The sequence below is a fragment of the Heliconius melpomene genome, chromosome 3, assembly GCF_056956725.1.
Source record: "Heliconius melpomene rosina isolate 202511_hmr_F chromosome 3, ASM5695672v1, whole genome shotgun sequence".
Lineage (NCBI taxonomy): Eukaryota > Metazoa > Arthropoda > Insecta > Lepidoptera > Nymphalidae > Heliconius > Heliconius melpomene.
In genome coordinates, this window is record NC_140391.1 from 10,406,647 (window position 1) to 10,428,774 (window position 22,128).

At 32.5% G+C, this 22,128-nt stretch overlaps 2 protein-coding genes across 2 annotated transcripts in view; one reads left to right on the forward strand and one right to left on the reverse strand.

Moving 5' to 3' along the window:
* The window catches only part of LOC146540178 (chymotrypsin-like elastase family member 2A), a 25,850-nt gene extending 18,298 nt beyond the window's left edge, over positions 1–7,552 (forward strand). Inside the window, exons 2-6 of the mRNA XM_085207985.1 lie at positions 284–393; positions 1,429–1,535; positions 1,906–2,045; positions 2,361–3,043; positions 3,821–7,552. Of these exons, the coding sequence (XP_085064111.1) occupies positions 284–393; positions 1,429–1,535; positions 1,906–2,045; positions 2,361–3,043; positions 3,821–3,982 (1,202 nt within the window). The 3' untranslated portion in view covers positions 3,983–7,552. The remainder of the gene's footprint in view (positions 1–283; positions 394–1,428; positions 1,536–1,905; positions 2,046–2,360; positions 3,044–3,820) is intronic.
* Positions 7,534–22,128, reverse strand: part of LOC146540180 (scavenger receptor class B member 1) — a 46,199-nt gene continuing 31,604 nt past the window's right edge. The window contains exons 6-12 of the mRNA XM_085207984.1: positions 19,494–19,697; positions 18,842–18,966; positions 18,004–18,165; positions 16,220–16,326; positions 15,726–15,844; positions 10,659–10,784; positions 7,534–10,254 (exon numbers count right to left, since the gene is read on the reverse strand). Of these exons, the coding sequence (XP_085064110.1) occupies positions 9,907–10,254; positions 10,659–10,784; positions 15,726–15,844; positions 16,220–16,326; positions 18,004–18,165; positions 18,842–18,966; positions 19,494–19,697 (1,191 nt within the window). The 3' untranslated portion in view covers positions 7,534–9,906. The remainder of the gene's footprint in view (positions 10,255–10,658; positions 10,785–15,725; positions 15,845–16,219; positions 16,327–18,003; positions 18,166–18,841; positions 18,967–19,493; positions 19,698–22,128) is intronic.

Sequence of the window (22,128 nt, forward strand, 5' to 3'; positions counted from 1 at the left end):
TCTTATCAGAATCGGAGATACAAGCACTTTGCCATGACTAGTGATAAAAGTAGGTACCTTGTTAGAGGTTATGGTGTAATAAATGTAATAAAATCTAACGAATTGAATCTGAATAAATTGGTGTAGCCTTTGCACGAAGAAAATATTTTTTAATTTATTATTTGACTGATTCCTGTATATAGCAGGGTGGGCAGAGAGAAACTAGTGTTAACTTCTTTCTTCACGTACTGCTGCGCTACGACGGTCTTAATTTATTCTTTATCAGACACTATATTATTTTCAGAATGCGGAGTGCCATTAAGAAGACATACAAGACAGCCTCGAGAGCGGCCGGCGGGACAACTACGTATTATCAAAGGAAGGGAGTCTAAAAGAGGGGCGTGGCCTTGGCAGGTATTTATTTTATTTTTAACTATCTTTATAGCCTGAATGGTAAAGAAAAAAAATTAAAAGCTGGGTAGGCAAAGGTAACGTGGGAACATGGTGTAAAGAGTGCGTTTCCATTAAGACACTTCCGTTCCCCACTTATAGTCCAATTCTCTAGGCATCGGGTGTTGAATGGCAGGACTCAACACCGCGTTTTATCTCATTATCAGAGCGAACGAATGTTTCATTGTCCTGAATGGGAATCCGGGCCAATAATAAGGTTGACACAACTTGATTGGATATTTATTGTACGTAATTGTACGAGAAGGAATGTTTAAAATTACAAAATATTTTCCATGTCCCAATCTGCTCCGGCCAAAATCGGCATCAAGTTCTTCCATCATACGAGTATACAAAAATTTAACATAGCTTTTAAAACAATTATTTAAAAAAAATATGTTACACAAACGAAGAACGCAAATATGACGTAAAATTTCATTATTTATGTTTGACACATAAAAATGAAAACGATTATTTTCTTTTGTACAATTTAGTTAAAGGAAGTGTTCGTATGGTATGTCAACGTCATCACAATGCAGGAAGACTTTACATATCATATTATTATAATATTTGTGCTCAAAGAGAGTGGTGTTATAAGTTTAACCTGTCTACCTGTCTGTCTGTCGGTCTGTGGTACCGTAGCTCCTGAATGAATGAAATTATTTATTTTGTTTAGTAAATTATTTATTTTCAGAGGTGCCGAAGGGGCACAACCGTGCGACTGTAATGCAACGATGCAACAGATTGTGGGCTCGATTCCGAATAAATGAAATATTTAATGTTTTCATTTCCCCGCTCTGGTGTCAAAGGGAAAGCGCGGCATTAAGTTCCGCTATTCAACACGTAATTCCGCCATCCAGAATTCAGCGGAGAGTAGGGGGCGGAGTGTCTTAACACTAGGCTTCTTCCTATATTGCTGCAGAATGAAGCTGAAAAAAAATATAAGAATGTGTAAATAATAATACTTCAAGTTAATTTAATATTTGCATGTTATTATTTCAGGTCTCCCTTCAACTGCTACATCCTAACTACGGTTTGATCGGCCACTGGTGTGGGGGAGTCCTCATACACCCTCAGTGGTTGCTCACTACAGCGCACTGTATACATAAGTAATTGTTTTATTATTACAATTGACAAATTTTCAAAACAAAATAATTAATCTTTTTATACCATCACGCTGTATTGATGTAGGTAAAGGGAACCTAATGTTAAGGCACTGTTCCACATGCATCACCATATTTTCGAGACATTGAATGTTGAGTGATGGAACTCGACACCACGCTTTGTCTTCTTAATCAGAGCGAGATATTATAAATAATACTCCTGCACATATGGCATACAGCGTGAAGCAAAAATAAATCTTAACTTAGTACGAGAAATTTTATTATAATAAAAACAAAAAAAGAATAAATATAAACGCTATTAAAATGAACGCAATAGTAAATTAACTTAAAATAAAAGTATAACATATAATTTCAGCGATCTCTTCAACCTACCAGTGCCAGCTCTCTGGACAGCAGTCCTAGGGGAGTGGGACCGAGCTGAGCAACGAGGGGCTTACGTACCCATAGAGAGGATCGTCTTGCATCAACGGTTTCATAATTATCAACATGATATAGGTAATTTTAATAATGTATTAAAAGTGTTATTCCACACTTGCATTGCGTGTTATATGGCGGAACTCAACGCCGCGCTTTACGTCGACACCAGAGCGAAGATTTTTTTTAATTTCCTCGAGCAGGGATCGAACTTACAACCGTGGCGTTTACAGACACATTTTGTGTGACACACATTATAACAAAACTTACCTATACATTTAATTCATTTACATATATACATATATATTTTGAGGTGGTCATAGGTGTACATATGTATTTTGAGGTCTAATAAACTAAGTTGATATCCAATTAATTTTAACTATTAAAACTTTCCAGCCCTAATGAAAATGATACGAGCAGCTGACGTCAGTTCTGGAAGTCGAATTCGCACTATTTGTCTTCCCTCCTACGAAATTCCCATTAGCAATCATAACACTGAGAGAAGCGCTTCATATTTTGTGAAATCTGATACAGAAATTAAGAAAAAACAACGTCCATCCAGACCGAATCCAGATACGGCTGTCAAATATCTAGAAAAATTAAATAATTTAACCAAAAATGTATTTTCGGGAATGCCAAAAAAGCAAAATACTCGCTACAACGTTCGAATTTCAAACGATTCAAATAAACCTACGGAGAGAAAAAACGAAGAAAATAGAGAATTTAACGAGAAAACCAAAGACGTAGCTTACGACAGTGCTAGTTTAGACAGTGTAGTGAAACTTATCAAGACAAAATCAAAATTTGACACAATTAGTAGAAGTGATAAGAAACTTATGTACGGTGAAGAGATAGATCCGTTCATTGATGATAATAACGGGATTGATTTTAAAGATGAGTGCTATGCAACAGGTTGGGGTCGTGATCAGACTAACGGGACCTTAACGGATGTCTTGTTAGAAGCGGAAGTTCCGGTGTTACCTTTGCAATTATGTAGAGACAGATATACTTTAAGTTTACCTTTGAATGATGGACACTTATGTGCTGGTAGTACTGATGGTAGCACAGGAGCGTGTGTGGTAAGTGTTATGTGATATCTGATAAAATATATATATTTAAGACATTTTTTATGTTGGACTAACTGTAAACATGGCGGTTGTGTGATCGGTCCTCATTTTTATAATTTTAATTTTCATCGCACTTAAAGCTTTTTTTATTTTTTTAAATTAAATATCAAAATACAATTAAAAATATTTTTTATCTATACTATTCTGAATATAATCTAGATAACAAAGATCTAGATATAAATGTACATTCGAGATATCTTAAACAGACGTTTTGTCTGATAAGCCATGAGTGTCAATTGATTTGATGTGAGTCAGTGATTGAATGTTTTTTGCCTTCACTAATAATATGAAGCGGACTTTCTATTGAAGGGAAAAATAGTTAATAATTAGTTTTTGTCTTACTTTGAGCGATAGAATGATATTAAAAGATTAAAATTTAATTTCTTAAAATCAATTTAGTTGGTAATAATATGATTGTGCGTAGGGAACGGAGTGTCTTAACACTATACATTTCCTTTAAATACCCTGCTGTATACAAGATAAAGCGTGAAATAACTATTATACTGTCTTGACACTGTCCTTTTTGCCTGTGCTGTATGCTGAATTTTAATTATTATTAGAAGAGGTTAAGAGGTTTAATTTACCGCACCAGAACTACTTACCAAGCCGGTAGTAGCTTCCTGTGGGACTAACACTACTAACATTTGTATGTGACATGATGATCCAAAAGTGCTTGTAATGACCTAATTAAATAAATAATATTTTGATATATATTGTTTACCTTTCCAGGGTGACAGTGGAGGGCCGCTCCAGTGCAGATCAGGTGGTCGATGGGAGCTTCGAGGCTTAACTTCCTTTGGCTCAGGATGCGCGAGGCTTGGTGTTCCCGATGTATATACTAACGTCGCACATTATATATCTTGGATATATGCCCATGTCTACGCTAGTTAGCGATTTTAATAACTCCTAAACCACTTATTAATTAAAGTAAAAAAAATTAACGGCGCCATTTCTGTTATTTTAGTTCTTTTAACCAATAGTTTTATAGCATGAACCTGATGTTCCTATCAGGAAAGACCAGGATAGCACTAAATAAGTATTTATCTAGTTTCTTAAATGTTATTCGTTTGTACAGTATGTAAGTATTGCTGTAATTTTAAGTGCCTTTTTGGGTCCAGGATTCGTAAGAGTAGGAATTCCTGATTTATACGTCGCACATTATATACCTTCAATATACGAGTATGTTTATTTTTACTTGATTCTAGTAATGATGTCATGGCCAGAAAGATTATTATTTAAGCGCAGATTCATCCGCTTGTACTTATTTTAATATTATAGCTAAATTATACAAAATATATACATCTATTGTTGCTGCTAAGTTTCATCCAAATCGATTCAGTAGTTTTTGCGTGAAAGTAGAAGCAACGTCTATCTTTGCAAACTTTCTCATTTATAATATTAGTAGGATTTGTACGTTTTGTAATTATAGTGTAATTATGATAATAGTATATACTAATGTAAGACACTATATAATATAGTATATCTTCGACATATTTTATTAGTTGGACGATCGACGTAATTTTGGTGTATTTCTTGTTATTCCTATGACAAGAGACATAAAAATATTTCTAGATATGTTTTTAAAGCTATATTGTGATTATTATTTGTTCATAAGTTTTATTATTATATTTTTTAGTATTAAGTAAAGTATTTGTTTAAATTGAAACTGCGCAAGAGGAGATGTTTTGACATAGTATACTCGTATATAAACATAGCGAAAGTTTTGCTATATAATTTTCAAAATAGTTTTGATATTATGTCTAATATCTTAAATTAAATTAGGTACTTTAAATTTATTTTGTTATTTATATTTTAAAATAAGAACAACATGGACACATATAAAATCTTAACATCTTTTGAACCAAGAATTGCAGGTTTAATTTTTTTATTATTTAGTCATAGATCTATTTAGTCGAGTGGATGATGTTGTACATAATATTGGCAAATATATGCAATAAATAATTAATAAAGAGAGGACAGTCGTGGCGCAGGGGCACAAGGGTGGGATTGTAAACGCGATAGGTTGTAAGTTCGATTCACGTTCTGGTATTGAGTGAGTTGAGTGAGTGCGGCGTTAAGTTCCGCCACTCAACAGCCAAGGCCTCCAGAAGTTGGTTATAAATTGAATTGTTTTCCTGATGATGTTATACATTACATTGTTTAAAGTAAATATATCTAACCTAATCCTAACATATAATTTAAATAGCATAATTTGTTTTTGTTTCTTTAATTTTTTATATATCTAAATCAATAAATTGGACTCTATCTTTTTAATTGAGGCCGTCGTGGCGCCTGAGAATCGAATCGGTTACCTTCGTTTAGGCCATTAATATTGAAATTTAAATATTCAATCGATCGCCTGCCGATTTGATTTATATAATGGCAAATATATTTTGAACGTTTTATGATAATTTTATTAATAAGGTGTTAATACAGAATATATGAATGTCAAAAATTCAAAACAGCTTCCGTATACTGTATTTTAGCGTCACGCTATATCCCGCACACAGTAGGATAGGCAGAGGGAACCCAGAAGAAGACACTTCGTTTCAGTGCGAGACACGTGGCAGACAGGTTCTTCTTTAATTTATTTCTCGTGATAGAGAAAACTTTTGTTGTGATGTGTTTTCGTAACATTTAAATACATAAAACCTAATTGACCTTAATGCTGTACTCTTGAAAATTCTATAATATTTTGATAGAGATCTCCCTACAGAGTTGCTAATAACATTAATTAGTTAGTTACAAATTTTTCAGTTTATTGAAACGTATAATAATTTTGACGTAGCTTGATGAGAACGTATAACTCAGTGGTCAGAATGCGTGGACGGTTTTCAAGTTCAAATCCTTGTAAGTTTAAACTTTTGTATTTTTCATAAGAGAAGTATTTTTGAATCTAAAGTGTGGAAGTATAGTTCAAAAATATTAAAAACAAAACATATTTCTTTCTTTTTACTTTTGATTATGATTTTTTAAGTTTATCCTCATTTAATAAAACACATAAATATATTTCTACATATATAAATCTTCCGTATACATATATAATAGAAACCACATTATTTCATACTACGTATCAAATATCAATTATTGACTATTAAACTGATGTAACAGCCGAGTCAAATTATATAACAGTACGTCATTTTGTAGTTATTAATAACCAGATGGTAGGTTTGTATTTGTTAGTACAATTATAGTGAGCACACGTTATGTTTATAAGCAAAAGTTTCCTTTGCTTTTACATAATTGTGTTAAAATTATTATTATCCTCGTATTTAATTGTTTTATTTTTATATACAAACGTCCACTCTTTTTAATTTGGCGAGACTTAGTGTCTAGACACTACTTTTTGAATAAATTTATAACATTGCGTGTACAGAGACGGAACTCAATGCTGCACTTTGTTTTAACAGAATTAGGAAAATAATTTAAATAAAGACATTCCCTCGAATTCAAATTGGACCCACAAAAACGAGCTTAAAAGCTAGGCACTGTACCACTGCTCCATGATGTTCGTAACTTGCAACAATTCAGTAAAAGAGATAAGGGAAAATAAGAGATCATCCTTTGGAAGGCATGTATGAGGAGGACAGTGGACGAGGTGAAAGAGGCATGAAGAGAGGCCGTATAGCTTGACGCTCCGTTCCCTCGCTAGAGTAGCTAGGGGGTACGGGGTAAAACTAAAAAAATATTGAACTAGAGTCCCTTGCATCATTAGCAATATATTTGATTTATTTTTATATTAAAAATCAAATATGATGATAAAAGAAAATGAAAAATATAAATAAAATTTAACAAAATGGCCACACTACACACTGTTTATTACATCATTTTTTTTTTCAGTTATCTTAATGTTGTAAATAATGTAATTAGCAATGTGTATAAATTTTATAAAGTGCCTGCTTCCTGTATAACGTTTTTATCATTTATTTATTACAACCTTTTTTTGTTAATTAATTAATTAACGGAAACGGACGGAACGGAAAATATACAACGGAAAATCGGTAGAATTTGTATCGAGCTTTAGTGTATTGAATTATGTTAAGGCGTACCTATCTAACGCTGAACAGTGGATGGGGATTTGATTCCTATTAAAATCAGTTCAGTTTCACGCTGTACGTCGTATATAGAAGGGTAGGTAGAGGGTAGAGAATCTTGTGTTAAGACACTCCGCCCACCACTACAAAAATAATAATTATAATATGTTCAGAAATAACACTGTAAAAGTACATGATTAAGTTTTTAATGTTATGCAATGTAATGTATCTGAAATATTAAACTGAAATAGGTTAATTAAAATATTACTTAATTAACTTATAATTCTTACTTGCCTTAACTAAGGTAATCGCTCCCACAATTGTCAAGTTTTTGATTACCATTATGTAATTTGTCAATCTGTAAATATCTAGTCTTTCAAAGCAATGTGGATTGTAAATAAAAATACATTTAAAATTATAAAAAAAATCTTTTATTATCACTATCATTACACCGTGAGTCATATTTACAAAGCTTAACCTAAATAACCTATTTTTAAAGGTAATATCACATTTTTTACATAATATAACATAAAAATTAAAAAGCCTGTTCCATATACGTTACCATGTGATAACTGTGTAAATGCAATATTCGTTTTTGAGGACATCATTAATGATAACTACATTGTCTTTTTGTACTTTTTATAGCATGATTTCTATTCTTGAAAAAAAAAAAAACAATTGACGATATGTCGTTCTGGGTGACGTAGCTTAACAAATTCTTATGCATGTTATAAATATAAGTATACATATTATAGATAGTTTATTTACTTTAATTATATTTATAATAACTTAAATATAACTCAATAAAAATAAATATTGCATTTACAACGTTTCACCATGACGCAGTTATATGTAGTACGAAAGTCCAATCTTAACAGTAAAGTAATAAATATTTTAGGCTGACGTTAAAAATCGAAAAGCTAAACAAACTTATATTTATTTTTTCAAATCTTGAAAACGTATAAAAAAATTAACATAGCATAATTTGAACCCACACCCCTTGTTTTTGTAAAAAGAGTATTTAAAATATCAATCGTTTTGCTTCTAAAATAGAACTTAAGTGAAATTAAGATTAGACTTTCAATTTAAATGTACCTATATAGAAGCGTTATTACACAATGTCGTCGTCTTCACCTGGTCAATATTAATATTATTCGTATACATTGCCCGGGTAAAGTGATTATCACATAATACTGTCCCTTGGCTAGCTATTATAGTGTAAAATGCATTTACTTCATTAAAAAAATATTTTTCTTATTTTTTTAGGAGTGGGAAAGGTCGTGGATAAATTTAATTTAACTTACAACAATACAAATATTTATATTTTCAAATGAAAATAGTATAAATAAAAAAAACATTCACTGAGTAGTTATTAATTTAGGCACATCCAAGCTCCAATCTAGCTTTTTCTAATAAACCAATTAACAAAGAGTGTAAAAGTTGTGTTCTTAATTATAATACGACATAACGACTACAATATCTTAATAATTTATAAAAAAACAATGCTAAAATGATTTAGAGAGAAGTTGAAAATTGAGCAAGTTTTTGCAATAATTGAGCAATACTTTAAACCTAATTAGGGCAAGTTTTATGCTAGTAACAAATGGACCCTGAAGCTGAAAGGGCCTACGTAAATAAACTTATAATTTTAATGGTAATTTTTTAATGAAAATAACTAAGAAATATAAAAATGTGAATTATTTATATAGGTCCTTTTGCTATCAGATCACATTTAAACTAAATTAATGTTAAGAGCTAAGATTTTTAAATTACTACATTAATGCGATGTTAAAACAAATAGTGACCCTCTGACCGCGTCTTTTACGCTAGCAAAATTCATATATTTGATATATCAAAAAAATATATTAATTTCAATTTTAATAAATACAAAACGATATGATAAAATTGCAATAATTGTTTTCCCAGATTTTTTTCTAATTCTGCGTCGAAGCGAATAGAAATATATCACTCTATGTTTTTAAATATTTAATTTTCTCTTTATTTTTATACTAGATCAGTAAAAACGATTAAAACGATTTTGTTTATATTTAAATATAAACAAACCACGAACAGGTTGGTCAAATAAAAATAAATAGGAGTTGTGTATGAAACATAACGCAGTCTTATTGCTCAGGGAAATTCTGAATGTATTGACAATGAGTTACATTGAAACAATTAACGTCATGTCTATATATAGCCTTCCATGTAAATGGACCTAACCTAAAAAATATTTTTACCGAATCATCTTTATAATATTTGTACAAATATGTACAAATATTTTTAAAATGGCTTTAGTTAATGTTTAAACGACATTAAAAAAAATCGTTTTAAATTGACTTATATAAATGATTATCTTGTAGATATCTGATAAAATCTGGAAATCCTATCAAAGTATTACGTATGCAATGATTTTCATAAAAACTTAATAGTTGTTAGTTATTTCTGTACATAATCATTTAATAAGTCGTGGGAACAAGCTGCAATTGTATTTACGCGACCCAAGATTGAATCCGCTATTATCTCTGATAAAATATCAACCTTAGTAACCTTTATTGTATGTGGAATACACAGTTAATCAGCACAAATATATATATTGTTAGGAAAAACACTAAAAATATTTAAGTAATTTGAGATTTGTTTTATAGAACCTAGATTACCAGAGGATAAATCAATTTCTTTTTTAAATATATACCAAAAGGGATAAAAAAAGGCGTAAGAACAATGCAGGAGACGTCAAATTCATACATTCACATAGACTCCTTTTATATATTTTTTTCTGCTCTAATTTAATAATAAGTCAGGTATATCATTATCTTCCTCTGTAATAGCCAGTAATGAGACAGCCTCCTTGGCAAGTTCTTGTTCGTCTATGAAGCCGGAGTTTTCGGAGACATTTAATATAACACTAGACTTTCGTCTTTCTATGCTCTTTTTTCTCTCTTTTTTTTCTCTATTAGTATCTTTTGGAACTAATTTGTATTTAGGTTTCCATAAACGATGGAATCCGTGGATACCTAAACCTAGCCCTATAATGAAAATAGCAATTTCAAGAGTAATTACTAAGGGTGGCGCGATTACAAGACGCAGGAAGAGTAGCTTTGAGACTTCTGTAGGTGGTTCTTTACAGTACTGCAAAGGAGAAAATTTTATAACTTCTTGTATATTGAAAATGTCATTTTCTAGTTGTAGCTAATGCTTTTGTTGTGATTTTTATAATATTATGCTCGAATCCTTGCAATCAATGAAGCTATTCAAGTTAATTTTTAATTTCTCGAAACATATAGAATGGTGGGTCCATTTTGGGTGCGATCCCATTCCGGGGATGAATTATTTTCATTTGGCACTCTGGTAACAAGACAAAGCGCGGTGTTGAACTCCTTCACTCACTCAAAACGTAATATCTAAAAATTGATCCGAAAGTCGGGAACGGAATAACTTATCACTAAGTTTCCTCCACCACACTGCTATATGCCCGCAATATACATTGTGAAGCTGAAAAAGAAAATTAGTAGTAAGATTATAAAGTAGCTTACCAAGGAAAGCCAAAGTAAAGGCATAACTTTATCTTTGATAGGTTTCGTGATGGGGTTCCCAGAGGACGTTCGCACTGCAATGTTCACTTGTATGTTTATTTTGACAGCCAATGGTGCACCAATTACCTAGATAGGATAAAAACGTCAAGCATATGTAAATAAATAATTACAAGTTTGTCGTTCACTACGAGTAAAACGTGAAAATACTATCTATCTAATTATTTGCAATCCTGGCAATTATTTTAATTCTTTCAGTTTTCGAGTTTTAAAATTAAGGAAATCGTTATTTGATTAGATAATGTAAATGGTCTATAATGCACTTAGGACGACACGCACCAGTGAATATGCAACTTAATATGCAATGTTGGTGAAATGAGGAAAACTATAGGCATGTATATCGCTAGGTCTCTCCTGTCTTTCTAAGAAATGGATAAATACATAAAAAATAATTATAGATTCCTTAAATTATTAATATAAAAATTGTAAGAAACTGCATTTGGTCCACTTGTAATATTTATATCATCATGATACGTGGCAGTTATACGTAACTTTGCTGACAATACAATAAAAAGGTATCACCGGGCTGGAGTGATGATACAGCTAGAAACTGAATATTGGAACTCTTCAAAGGATAATGGTAAGCCATTCATTCATATCATTTTTAGCTGCGAGCAAATTCTATCGTACTTATGGCATTTGGTGCAGAAAATCGTTTTTAGTATTAATTTATAGAATAAACTGTATATTTTTATGCCGGTTCATATATTAACACTCTTACCCTAAACAACGCCGTAGCGTGCTTAGTGGAATATAGCGCCGTAACTTGTCTGTTGTACCTTACTTTTTTTTAAATATAAACGTTATGTCATATGAGAATCGAACTTAGAACTATCATATTCAGACACGTTCTACGCGTCAATAATGAGATCGAAGGTAAAAAAGGCAGGTTCCACGAGTCAAGATTCTTTGAAACAATTATTTCAAGGTGATAAATATTTACAATGTTTATACGATATAATTGAGGTTAAGACACACACACATACATATTATGCCTTAATTATTAAAATTTATATTAATATATAGTTTGAGGCCGCCATGGCCGCCGTGCCCATTACGCATTTTTTTTTTCAGCTTCACGCTGTATCCCGCACACAGCAGGATAGGCAGAGGGAACCTAGTGTTAAGACACTCCGTTCCCCAGTTTCTGCCGAATTCTGGAGGCATTGCGTGTTGAGTGGTAGAACTCAACGCCGCGCTTTGCGACACCAGAGCGAAGAAATGAAAATATAAACGTAAATAAATATTTCACTTCCTCGAGTGGGGATCGAACCCACAACCGTCGCGTTACAGCCACACCCTTGTGCCGCTGTGCCACGACGGTCTCATTTTCTGCCGAACATATTATAAATCTTTTTTTCCCATATGTATATCATATTTGGTATGGTTTTTAATAAGATTTTTGTATGTCTTACGCATCTCTCGCTAGCACGGCAGCCAGGGAAAACTCGTTCTCAACTTACAATCAACTGATATATTATTTGTCCGGCGTAACTCAACACCGCATTTTGAACTCCCAAGTTGGAGAAAATAAATTTCCGCTCCAAGTAGTTTAGTAGTAGTTTCCAACAGTACGTCTCGAATTTTCATGAAACGTTATATTAGTAGAGTAGTAGTTCTGTAAATTTATTTTCTAAATTTATAGAATTAACATCAGGAAAATATATTTTAAATAAAAAACAGATTTTATAATAAAGTTATCGCTAATATCAAAACTATAAATATAAAATCAGTACACGAATTTTCCAGAAAATCATTGTAAATTGTGTAAAAGATATCATATTTTATAATAGATAAGGATCTATCAATGATAATTTAGTGTATAATTGTACCTATACGTATCGCAAAAACCACAAGCATTCTGTGGAAATTATAATTAAAGTAGTTAAAGTTCAGAATAATTTCCAGAATAAAAGTAATCTGCTAAAGATGAATCGATTAGACGTAAGACACTTCTGACATTGTTGCACGTTGACGTTTTTGTATGAATGGAAATATAATTGAACAATTATAGTCAGTTTCTAGAAGTAATTTTCATGAAAAATAAAAAGGTGAAAATATTGAATATTTTACTGCTGCGAGTGGGAACCGACCCTACAACCATCGCGTTTACAGTTCGTCAGCCGTTCGTCTCATTTAATTAAGATATTAAATTTTTGTGATTTTTTTAAATTACTAATCTAACCCGACCAACAAAGTAAAAAGTGTCATTTAAGCTCCACCTCCATCTATTTTTATGCGGGAGTCTGTTACGGTTACAGTTATTTTTATTTCAGATACGCTATAGTTATAACATCCCTTCTCTTCTCTGTCTACCCTTCACATCCTCCGGCACCCATCACCTTAAATTAAATATTCCAAATATGTATGAAACATCTCACACAACTCAAAAAAATTCAAAGTAATCATTTCTATATAACTAACATATAAATAGTTTCTTTTTTTCCAATATGTAACCCTGAACTCAGATACAGAGAGTTCCAAGGCGGTTTCGAGAGTCAACATTTACATATATAATCTGTTTATTTCATTATTTTTAATGACGCACTGTGGGAATCACGATTCGTGTTGTTTTAGCATTAATTATGTTATTTTAATTTATTTTCCTTAAATAATTATTAATTTTTTAGAGTTATGAAATGTTTCTAAACAAGACAGAAGGCAGTAGTGAAAGTTGGGGGGTTCGATGTCCACGCGCTATGAACTATTTTTATTAAAAGCTTTTTTTATCTTTCTCGTTATAAGATAAAGAGCGGCATTGAGTCCCACTACTCAACTCGTAATATTGGAGATTATTAATTGGAGAGGGAAATGGGAAACGAAATATCTCGAGACTAGGTTCCTTCGACCTTCCCTGCTATAAGAGGTATACTGCGGGAAACTATATATAGAAAAATCAAAACACATTTCCATTCTAAATGTTTTAAATTTATGAAATATCTTTTGATTTTTTTTATCTACATAGAGAAAATATGGTGAATTTTCAGAACCCACTATCATTTCCCTTTCCCCGGACCCGGAACAACATTAACATTTTCCATTAAAATTTTCCTCCTTTAAGAATTGAAGCGTAAATGAATAATAAGCATAAGGCAATGTGTGAATTCCGATGAACTCGCAATGGAAAATTTAAAATAAATAATAATATAAGTACACGAGGCCAGTCGTGGCGCAGAAGCAGAAGTGTGTCTGTAAACGAGATAGGATGTGAGTTCGATTCAAACTGAAGCAAAAAAAATATTTTATATTAAATATTTAACTTCCTCAAATGGGAATCGAAGCCACAACCTAAACCGTTCACAGTCGCACGCTTGCGCTCCTGCGCTACGACTGGAGTCACTAAAGTAAATTATTTATTATAAATATAATTAATAAAAAACAAACGTGTTATCATTTCATACCTAATGGTGACCTAGCCATTGAAAAATGTTACATATAAAGTTCAAAATTTATTACTTAAAAAGACCTTGACCATTAAAAGTGGTCTACTTAGTTTATTTTATGTAGGTATGTTTAGATCTCTTTGTAATCTAGAAATCTAGATTTTGCTAATAAAACTATTATACGACTTCTGTTTAATAATTTATAGGCAAGGACGCACTTTATATCCTAGTTATGGAAAATTTTGCACAGCGACATAGCATTTGACTGTAAACGCGACGGTTGTAAATTCGATTCTCGCTCGATGGAATGAATTATTATTATTTCCTCGCTCCGGTAATAAGACAATACACGGCGGTGAGTTCCTCCGTTCATCACGCAAGTGGACAACTGAGTGTCTTTATATTAGGGTTCCTTTAGGCTAGATTTTACACTGTACCCTGCTATAGTGGGCTATATACAGGTAACCCAGTGTTAAGGCACTCCGTTTCTCGAGTTAGAGACACAGCGTGTTGAGCGACGAAACTCAACGCCGCGTTGAAGAAATTAAAATTCTTTTCCCCGAGTAGGAATTAAATCCACGTCCTTTACGTTTATGCCTAGATGTAGTGCTACTCCACCACGACGGATTCAAAATTATTATTAAAAAGCCGCAAAGTTACAGCTCCTGTCCGAAGGCTGCCCGCTCTAGGTAAACGCCTTTTAGAATAAACACATAAAATACACATATATACTACTGGCAATATGAATAATCCGGTATTTTATACAATACCTCGGCAATGTATAGAAGAGAAAAAACGTGTAATGTAAGGAATATTATTTATTTATATATGTATTTTGGAGCAACGAGGGGGAGGAACGTGCGGTCAGGCAGGCATTAAACTTGTTATATGTGAACATGTGAATTAAATCACTTTCACGCTGTATCCCGCACACAGCGGGGGAGACAGAGTTCCCTCTGTCCTAGTGATAGGATGATAATATTCTTATCATTTCATACATTGCCTGAACGCGCCAGGTATTCTATACATCGCCCAGGTATTGTATAAAATACCAAACTTAGGCGATTGCCGATAACATCTAGATAAAACGTTTACGATAATTTTATACATCGCTGAATAATTCATGACTTGAATAATGTACAGTAAAGAAATTAAAATAGTTTTGTATTTTATGAATACATGTCGGAACAGATTTTGTTGTTTTTTGAATATTTTAAATTAAATTTAAAATGAACACAGTTTTTAACATTTCACAATTTTAAAATGAACCTCATATAAAAAGCGTACCCAAGATAAGTATTAAGATTAAGGTAAATATAAAATAAGTGTAACGAATTGAATTATTTCAGCATTCCAATAAGAGTAATCGTTTCTTTATTAATCACCTACTATAAGATTCATCTCGTGGTTTCGTCCATACAAGAATAAAAAACTACTGAACTTAGAAAGTCTAATTAACATGTTGGCAAGTTAGGAAGTGTAGGGGCGCACTTTGACAAGGATATCTCAACATTCTTAAGATACCAGAAAAAAAGCCATTTTCTGATGACTCGTTTACAAAATATATTATATCCGTATAATATACCTTATAAAATTATTATAAATATAAAGTTATAAAATGATTTACCGGTTCAATATCGACCGTGGACATATGAGCGACGGGGTCGGGCTTGAAGCCCCTGAAGGCGGCCTGCTGCGCCGGGTCGGTGTCTAAGTAATGAGGCTTCGACAAAGCAATGGGAAAACCTGGAAATAAAGTGAGGAAATGAGTATTAAATTATTTATTGTATTTTTGAAGTCGTCGTGGCGCAGCGGCACAAGTGTGTAACTGTAACGCGACGGTTATGGGTTCGATCCCCACTCGAGGAAATGAATTTATTTACGTTTATATGTCCATTTCTGCCATTCAACACGCATTGCCTTCAGTATTCGGCAGAATGTGGGGAACGGAGTGTCATAACACTAGGTTCACTCTGCCTACACTGTTGTGTGAGGGGTACATCGTGAAGCTGATTTTTATTTAATTCACCATCAATTCACTAAAGTTGTTCCCTCAAGCCGGAGAACTCAGCGGGACTTTTTTTAAGTCAATAATTCCTTTGAAAAAGAACCAACACTTACCATAATAACAACTGCTTATATCGACAAATCCATCAGGGAGACAATTAGTTTTACACGGACAAGCATATCGCGATGTTTTGTTGAACGCCGAATCTTCCATTAAATATCTGTTATAGGAAAAAAAATATTTAGATTTTTATCAGCATGGTAGGCGTGGAAAACTTAGTGTAAATACACTCCATTGGCTAATATGTTACCTCTGTCCACCGTTAGTTTCCTAACTTTATTATCATAGTTTACCTTTAAGTATGGACGTCGGGTCTGACAGACCAGACAGTTCTACGAATTCTACAAATCGGCCACTTCTCGGTGACCTCCGCCACTGAGTCTCTCAGTACCTTTCGTGTTAATGACAAAATGAATGTAGATAGCAGTGGTTGTATCTCTGGGTTCAAAACACGTGAGTATTTAACTTTCTAAACGGGGCCTGGGTCTGTCAGACCCGACGTCCATGTTTCCCATACATGAATGATTTCAAAACGCCATATATTTTTATAATATTACAAAATATACTTTAATATTTTAATTGTATTATTTGTATTCAAATGTTTTTATTGTTTTATATCATATATTTTTTTTCATTGTCTGTTATATATTTTAGTAATATAAATATTATTTACCTAAAAAAGATTCAATTTTTTTAGTTTTTATGATAAAATGGAAAAAAATGATCGACCTAGCACGTCAAGGACAAAAATATCGGTACTTTATAATCAACATCAAACAAAAGAATTAAACGACGACATTTTATAAAGAAAATAACGCTTTATCAAATAAAAAGACGCGTTTCGTGTACTAAACTACTCTAAGAATTGAGAATGACTTTGACTCGCGTTTCGCGATCTGATCTATCATTTATTGAACATAAAGCTAAAAAACTAGTTTTGGGATCTTGAAAAACATGTACACTTTGCCCCCAAAAGATATATAGAAACACAACACTTACTTATGTTGACTGCAATCGTCCTGTTAGCCTACAATGTTGAAAGCCATTGTGTATCGATGTTCAATAATACCTTATCTTGAGGTGTTGTCAAAATTTTTATTTTATAACATAAGATGTAATTTCTTTATGTTTTTTATTTGTTAGACTTTATATTTTGTTAAAAAAATATTAATTTTATTATCTGTCTTTTTTTATAGTATTATTTTCTTAAGAGTCATCCCATGTGGCCAAAGACTGAAATTGTGACTTTAAGTTACTTAAATCGTTGTGATGCGTAAACTTTAATAAAAAGCGATTTTATTTATATTGATTTTGTTTGATTTGAGGCTATTCATGTAAACTAAAACATAAAATTGTCTTCTTCCTTTAAAAAACAGCCGGAATATGACCAATAAATACATTGGTCTGACAGACCCGACGTCCATATGTATGTTATAAAAAAATCACGTCCATAGTTAAAGGTTAAAAATACATAAATATTAAAATACTTAATTGTCGTAAAAGTATTTTTAGATATTCTAAAACTATTTTACTATTCCTACACAAAAAATATTTTTGATTATAATCGTAAAAAATAAGCGTATGAATAGTATATGGTATTCATATAAATATAATAAACCTATTATAAAGTAAAATGATATATCATTTACATAATAATGAAAATAATACATATAATTTTATTACTAATATGAATTATATTGAAACTATTTCAATGCTAAATATGTTTTTACAAAAACTTGAAGCTTGAAGTTTTTCAATTCATTCATGCATTTCTTGCTCTGGACTTAGTGCTAAGACACTCCGTTCTCTACGCAATTTTTTTTGATAACGAACTAACCTATAATAATTGAAGCCTTCATCGCCCACCATCTCTTTATGAAACTGAAAAGGATACGTCCTGCACGCTTGCTTCCGGAAAATTGGTAGTTCCATATCCTTGTTTATGTTTGGAGGTAACATCAGCCCTTCGTACGTGCCTTTGACGCGGTTGCAGGGAACACTGAAAAATATCTTAATTTAGAAATACATACATATATTACAGTAACACAATAAATATGAATAAAAGTAATATACAATGAAACCCATAACCATTACAAACCGAATTATGTAAAATGGTATGAGCATAAAGATACTGAGATCTTTTAAAGTAAATTTGCTTAAAATTAACGACCGAAAAAAAAAAGCAATTTCAAGCAAATAAACGACAAAATAACAAGAGTTTTTCTGACCATATGAAATGACTTTTTAAGTCATCTACGTAAATAAACAAAAACTTAATTTCTGCGTATATAAGAGTTAATAACCGATAAACTAAATTATATTATATTATATTTCTGTAAATAACTCTCATATATATCATTTGGTCTTCTTCATAATTAACATTTCATTTAGATTTCAAAGCTATCTCAGTGTATAAGCAGAATAACTAGTGTTCTACGCTATCCTCTTAAATTCGAAACATTGTAGAGTTCTGGCACTCAACGCCGTACTCCGCCTTGCAAGGTAGGAGAAATGAAAATAATCCTATCTCCCGAGTGGTGTTCGAACTAACCATCCATTACGTTTACTAGTCAGACGCTGCCGCAAAAACGGAACGATGCGCCTTAACGCCAGGTTCCCTCCGTCTACCCCACCTTATGCGGGATACGGCATGAAGCTGAAAAAAAAATCATTACCTAGTATTCCACGTTTCGAAGCCCTGCTCTCTCAATCCTGGCAACTTGTTCCACGTGTTGATAGAGAAGCGCCTCGATACATTTTTGAGTTCTATTTCAACTTCGTCGTCTCTTTGCGCGTAGAACTGAGAGGAATAAAATAATATTTTTATTAAGTCTCAGAAATTACTAGCACTGCGTGATTTTGTTTAACACTTAGTAAACATAAGTATGTAAATAACTTAACGAGTAGAACTAGAACTCACTTGAGAAACAATTAACGTACAATACTCGTTGCCATAGCAACATATGTGTCACCTTATATAAAAGTATATATATATATATATATATATATCTATATAGTCAAATATGATATGGCAATGTAGTATGTTTATTTTATTAATTTAATATATTTTTATGCTCTATTACTAACTATTGTGGCCATCTGTAAACGCAACGGATGTAAGTTCGATTCCTACTCGAGAGAAATTGAAAATTTTCGTCTTCACTCTAGTAATAATGCAAAGCGCGGTCTTGAGTTCCGCCACTTAACACGCAATGCCTCCAGAATTTAGCAGGAAGTGGGAACGGAAGTGTTTTAATAGGAACGGAGTGCCTTAGCACTAGGTTCCCAGGTCTTTAATTAAAAAAAATAAATGAATATTACACTCACCCTATCCATAATCCCGATTTTACCAAAATCAATCCATCCAGGCAGGAGTTTACTAGCGATGGTCACCAGAGGGTCGTCGTAGCCCCACAACAATTCCTCAGCTGTCATATTCATGAATAGTTTAGAACCCAGTGCTGATATAGAGTAGAATGCTCCCACGTTGCCAAAGTAGCCCACATTGTCTGCCAGAAGAGTACTGATAGCCTGGTGAAAGAAGGATGGATAGTTTTTTATATAACTTGCATGCTATTTCTCGCATATTGCAGGGTTGGAAGAGGGAACCTAGTGTTAAGAAACTCCGTTCCCTATTTTCGACTGAATTTTGCGAGGCATTGTGTGCTGAGTGCCGGAACTCTACGCTGGGCTTTTTGCCTTGGTGTCAGAGCGAAGAAATGAAAATAATAATAAATAAAAACAAAATAAACCCCCTATATGCCTAAAAGTATTACGGACTCGATGTTCCCGTAAAGTGGTGGTAAGAAATAAGGCATTTTAATTATACTCATCCAATATGCATCATATTTTCATTATGTTTAGTAATTTTTAAAATATGTCTGCTGATTAACAGTGTGCACGAATTGCGAAAAAAATATTTGTCTCGCTCTGGTTAAAGGGAAAGTGCGAGACGTTACCCAACACGCATTCTAGTCCCACCGAGTGTGTGGTGGTGGTTTTGGTATATCCATCAATTAGAAATACCAAAGATAGATTTTCAAAATAGATTTTTTAAATTATCTTATTAGAAGACAAACTTTATACCTACTAAAAGTTATAAAATTCCAATACAGATTGCCTCTGTGTATGTTTATTTTGCTTATTTGTCTCGTATTTTAAAAATTTTTTTGACTAAACTATTACAATTTTTAACAAAAAAAATGACTGAACTGAACCATCGAATACCATAGTCAGAACTTAACCAAACTCTCGTCAAACTACCCTTGTAGTGTACCCTTACCGATAAAAAATGAATCATTCTTAGAACTGACCAAATAAAAGTCTATTGGGTTTAGCAAGGAAGCTCTACTACAGAGATAACGGAGAAATCACAGTAGCTATTCTCTTCGCCTCTCCACAGCCAACGATTTCAGCAATCAAGTTTATCATTTCGACATATTACTGCTCGGTCGTATAAATTGTAAGTAATTATTATTGATACTAAAGTACATGCACGTCGCCTGTAAGATTACAAGTTTAGATGAACTCTGATTATACATTAAAGCGTACATTATGGATTGGTTCCGATTCACGTCTTAACTACTGATTTGTATTTATGACGTAGAAACGTGAAATTTGGATAAATGTTTATTGTCGTAATCTGGATATCCACAAAGAAGGTATTTTGATAAATTTTAACCCTAATGGGATGAAATTGGGGTTGAAAGTTTGTATGGTTTTTTTTTTAATCAGCACCGATTTTTATAAAATTTGAAATTTCGATTCTTAAAAATATTTCATTGAACGCGTATTTCGTGGTTTTTTTAGAACACCCCCTGAGGGTGCAAATAAAGGGTTTAAATTTGTATGGCCTTTAAATAGCCACCGATATTTATAAAATTTGAAATTTAGACTCTTAAAAGTATTTCATTGAACACGTGTTTCATGGTTTATTAGAATTCACCCCTAAGGGTCCAAATAAGCAGGCGAAGCTGCGCGCGTCCACTAGTATAATATAATTATACTTTGAGGTTTACATGCATTACTAAATTGATGCAAACCTTAAAGTATAATCATATTACATAAAGGCATAGTAAAGTAGTCGAGCCTGCATTATTAACTACCGGCTTGCATTTATGGCTGTAAATGTTAGCTTTGTACTCAATTATATTACAAATCTTTATTAGTTTATATTACAAATCTTTGTTGTATAATATATTAGACAAATTAATGAATTTGCATATTTATATACCTATTGAAAAAAATAATACAAAATTTTTTATCATGTCCTGAATTGCCTTAAGGGTCTACATTGAAATTTGTCACTAAAATAGTTTTTTTTTTTTTTTTTATGATTTTTAAATATTTGAATATTCTTTGCGTTATACATTACATTTGTTTAATTTATATTCTACAGGGCCTAGTAACAAAACGTAACGCGTAAAATATCTATCTCACTACAAAACTCTACTTTTAGATTTTTTGTATCCCAAATGTAGCAGAGACAGTGTAGTGCTGAGGCTTGAAGATTATTTTTGCCGAGTGAAAAAATTAAAGTCTTAACTAGTTCATTTCCTCAGCTGGGAATCGAACCCACAAATCTGTGCCCCTGCGCCACGACTGGCCTCTATCTATCTATCTTTAGATAATTATAATTGATGTTCTAGCTACGCTAAACCGATACATTATACAATAAGCCACCGCAATTTACATACAAGAAGGAGGAACATAATAAATCAAATTAAATAATCCAATTAAAAAGTAACGTCATGTTACTCAATCAATGCTATAATACAATGTAAGTTATTCTTAGCGGATCACCACGCGGTCACCACATTCGACTCTTTTTCAAATCAAATCAGCTTCACGCTGTACCCCGCACACATCAGGGTAAGCAGAGGGTACCTAGTGCTAGGACACTCTGTTCCCCGCCTTCCGCCGAATTCTGGAGGCATTTCCTGTTGAGTGGATTTCCTCGATT